This window comes from Hyalella azteca, unplaced genomic scaffold (genome assembly GCF_000764305.2).
Source record: "Hyalella azteca isolate HAZT.00-mixed unplaced genomic scaffold, Hazt_2.0.2 contig6415, whole genome shotgun sequence".
In the NCBI taxonomy this organism is placed as follows: Eukaryota; Metazoa; Arthropoda; class Malacostraca; order Amphipoda; family Hyalellidae; genus Hyalella; species Hyalella azteca.
Window position 1 is genome coordinate 35,536 of NW_025936578.1, and position 4,265 is coordinate 39,800.

The 4,265-nt window shown below is 39.5% G+C and overlaps 1 protein-coding gene across 1 annotated transcript; it reads left to right on the top strand.

Annotated features, from left to right (window-relative positions):
• The first annotated feature begins 377 nt into the window (after positions 1 to 377).
• Positions 378 to 4,053, top strand: LOC125178002 (cysteine-rich secretory protein 2-like). The gene is made up of 5 exons (XM_047880830.1): positions 378 to 786; positions 1,359 to 1,494; positions 1,812 to 1,957; positions 3,081 to 3,275; positions 3,769 to 4,053. The coding sequence occupies exons 1-5, from the start codon at positions 695 to 697 to the stop codon at positions 4,016 to 4,018; spliced, it is 819 nt and encodes a 272-aa protein (XP_047736786.1). The 5' UTR covers positions 378 to 694; the 3' UTR covers positions 4,019 to 4,053.
• Positions 4,054 to 4,265: the final 212 nt, after the last annotated feature.

Sequence of the window (4,265 nt, forward strand, 5' to 3'; positions counted from 1 at the left end):
ACCGTGACATAGACACTGAAATTCACATGTGAACCTCACATAAGTGAGCCTCACATAAACATTTGCCATTCACTCATTACTGACCTCCGCATAGACATTGACCCTGACAGAGACTCGGAATCTGACATAGACACGAAACATGACATAGACATTACTCATCATTGCCTCTGACATAGACATTACTCATAATTTACTCTGACATAGACATTACTCATCATTGCCTCTGACATAGACATTACTCATCATTGACTCTGACATAGACATTACTCATCATTTACCCTGACATAGATATTATTCATCATTTACTCTGACATAGACATTACTCATCATTGACCCTGACATAGACATTACTCATTTGACTCTGACATAGACATTACTCATAATCATTGACCCTTACATAGACATTACTCATCATTTACCCTGACATAGACATTACTCATCATTGACTCTGACATAGACATTACTCATCATTTACCCTGACATAGACTGTACTCATCATTGACCCTGACATAGACATTACTCATCATTGACCCTGACATAGACATTACTCATAATTTACTCTGACATAGATATTACTCATCATTGCCTCTGACATAGACATTACTTATAATTGACTCTAACATAGACATTACTCATAATTGCCTCTGACATAGACATTACTCATCATTGACTCTGACAAAGACATTACGCAGCGATGAGGCTGAACGCAGCGCAAATGCAGCTTTTGTTGCTGTGCCTAGCCTCCGCCGTGCAGCTCTCCACGACCTGGAGGAGCGACAGACGTAAGTTGCCTATCTAGCTTTACCTTGTACTACTAAATTACTATACAAATTAATCTTGAAACACGAAATGGAAATGGCGGTCGTAAATAATAAATTAAATTTACGCGTCTTAAAGAGTGAAAAACATCGGAAATTTCTATAATTATTAGGTCAATATTAGTAAAATGGTTCAATGTATCTTCTGCTTTGATTAAACAAGAAGAACTACTCTCTAATACTCAATATTTTTACAGTCCTGTTACATATGTCGACAGGACTCTTTACTCTATATATTTTGACAGAAGTCTATACCCTACATGTCTCGACAGGACTCTACACTCTATATATCTTGACAGGACTCTATACTCTATATATCTCGATAGGACTCTATACTCTATTTATCTCGACACGACTCTATACTCCATATATCTCGACAGGACTCTATACTCTATATATCTCGACAGGACTCTATACTCTATGTATCTCGACACGACTCTATACTCTATATATCTCGACAGGACTCTATACTCTATATCTCGACAGGACTCTATACTCTGTATATCTCGACAGGACTCTATACTCTATATATCTCGACAGGACTCTATACTCTATATATCTCGAACAGCTGCGCTCTCTAACGCCCCGGCGACTGCGCATCAGACGCAAGCTCGTGCAGTACCACAACTTCTTCAGGACAAGAGTCCAGCCTCCGGCTACGAACATGCTCGCCATGGTATATTTTTTCTTTTTTATTATTCTAGTTTTCCTCGTAAATAAATACTAATTCATTCATAGTACTCTGCTAATTTTACGTCTCACTTGAAGGGCAGAGGGCACATAGAATCTTTCTATGTCCTATTCCATAATACCATGAATATTTTTTTTAAATTTGATTAATATATATGTACCCTGCATTAGTTACCAACCCTGCTTTGGACATAATTTTTTTCAACCGCTCATCTTCCAAACTCAGCTCTTTTTTTAAATTTAAGTAATCCATGTATACCCTACATTAGTTATCAACCTCCATCCTTTTTCTCACTCGGCCAGAGCTGGTCGCGGGAGGCGGCACGCGACGCTCAGCGCTGGGCGTCTGCCTGTCAGTTGCTGGTGCATGACGACAACGCGGGGCGCACCGTGCGCGGCTACGGCCCTTGCGGCCAGAACATCTTCGTGAGCACCCAGCAGGTGCCGTGGTCAGTACCGTGAGTGTGGTGCATCTTCGTGAGCACCCAGCAGGTGCCGTGGTCAGTACCGTGAGTGTGGTGTATCTTCGTCAGCACTCAGCAGGTGCCGTGGTCAGTACCGTGAGTGTGGTGCACCTTCGTGAGCACCCAGCAGGTGCCGTGGTCAGTACCGTGAGTGTGGTGTATCTTCGTGAGCACCCAGCAAGTGCCGTGGTCAGTTCCGTGAGTGTGGTGCATCTTCCTGAGCACCCACCAGGTGCCGTGGTCAGTGCCGTGAGTGTGGTGCATCTTCGTGAGCACTCAGCAGGTGCCGTGGTCAGTTCCGTGAGTGTGGTGCATTTTCGTCAGCACCCAGCAAGTGCCGTGGTCAGTACCGTGAATAAAATATCCGTTGTTAGGTATCAGACAGAAATATGAGTCCATTTCCCTTATCCTTCTTGTTTTATCTTCAACGAAACACATCCATTGGAAAGAAATTATCTGCAAACTATTAATAACAACCAGTTTGGGAATCAGAAGTAATAAGTTTAAAATTGTTGTTTTTTATTTTTTTATTAAAAAAACCCTATAAATTCAGTTTGGGAATCAAGTTTTTTTTGTCGAATATCCAGAGTTGCCAACCCTGTAAAATGATTTGAATCGCTAAAATTGCTAAACTAAAAGGTAGAAAATGAATAAATAAAAAAAACACATTTAAAAACCACGTTTTTGTGGTGGTTACAAAACTAAAAACAATGAATTAAAACAAATAAAAACTTTTAAAAACCACGTTTTTTTAACAGACAAAAAGAAAACATTAACTCTTACATAACATTACATAACATTCTACATAACATTAATGTTATGTAAGAGTGAATGTTTTTCTTTTTTGTCCGTTAAGAAAACGTGTTTTTTAAGATTTTTATTTGTTTATGCTAAAGTAAAGTTAAAGGTAAGTTTTTTTAAGTGTTTAAGTACAGCGAAGTGAACAGGTAACCTACTTCTAGTGTTCTAAAGAACCTTATTTACTCAATAGAACTAATCTATTTATATATGAAAGAATAAAATCTAGAGGGTCTCAAAATTTAATCTATACAGCCTACCTAAATTCTCCGAGAACATTTTCGTCCATGTTCTGAGTGATTTTCTTCAGGTTTTTCGGCGTCAAAACCTGGTGGCTTGAGCGCGACAACTTCACGTACGGTTCCGACAAGAACGATTTGTTCGTGGTTGGTCATTACACGCAGCTCGTGTGGCACGCAAGTCATCAGTTGGGCTGCGGGCTTGCTTTCTGTAAGGACGCTAAACCGAGACCCTTCTACAACTACGTCTGTAATTACTGCCCAATGTAAGAACTGAATCTCGTAAAACTGTGATAAGGATTAACGGAGTGGCCGGATAATGCCCTCAAGTTTGTCGATTGTCTTAATTTACGTTCATAACATTACTATGCAACATAATTATAATAGCTTGGTCCTAATTTTCGTTTGTGGTAAAAAGTTTCTATTTATTTCCTGTTATATGATAAGGATTAGCACGGAATGTACTAAAGTGTGTCAAATGATTTTTTTAATTAGCTATTTAAACATTCTCAAGCGACCGTTCAGCCCGGTCCCAATTTTCGTCCACGGTAAAGAAAACTACTTTTAATTAATGCCAATGGAAATGTATTCCTATTAATTTGATTAATGTACATCACTTAATTAGCAGAACTCTTCTAATTATAAAACTCTTCTACGCAATCAAATAATTTATAGCTATCTCTTGCAATCAACAATCAAACGTCTTTTATTTCAAAATTTTATCATACAGTATAATCATACATCTTTTTACATTTGCAGCGGCAACCACATGCAAGCAATCGGCCACCCGTACGAGAACGGGACGTCGTGCTCAGCTTGTCCAGGGCACTGTAAGGCGGACAAGCTCTGCACGAACGCTTGTCCCTACGGCGACCTGTGGGTCAACTGCAAGGATCTGGCCAAGACCTTCAAAGGGTGGCTCTGTGACACCAGGACGAGGAAGGGCATCATCAGACGCAAACATTGCAGGGCGACGTGTCTCTGTGAGGGAAAAATCACCTTCCCTTGACCGTCCGTAATCTCGATAAGCTTGGCGCTCTTCTCTCGATAATGATCATTAGACAATTGAACCGATTTTTTCAAAGCGCTGTCAATATAAATTATTTATTTCATCTATATTTCTTTTTTTTTTTGGGGTCCCACTCTAATTCACAACTTCGGATTAAATAGGGCAGAAATTCATCTTCAATTATACCGAACAAAAATATATGATATTCAATACAGCAGATCATGTTGATTTTGGAGACGAATATTAA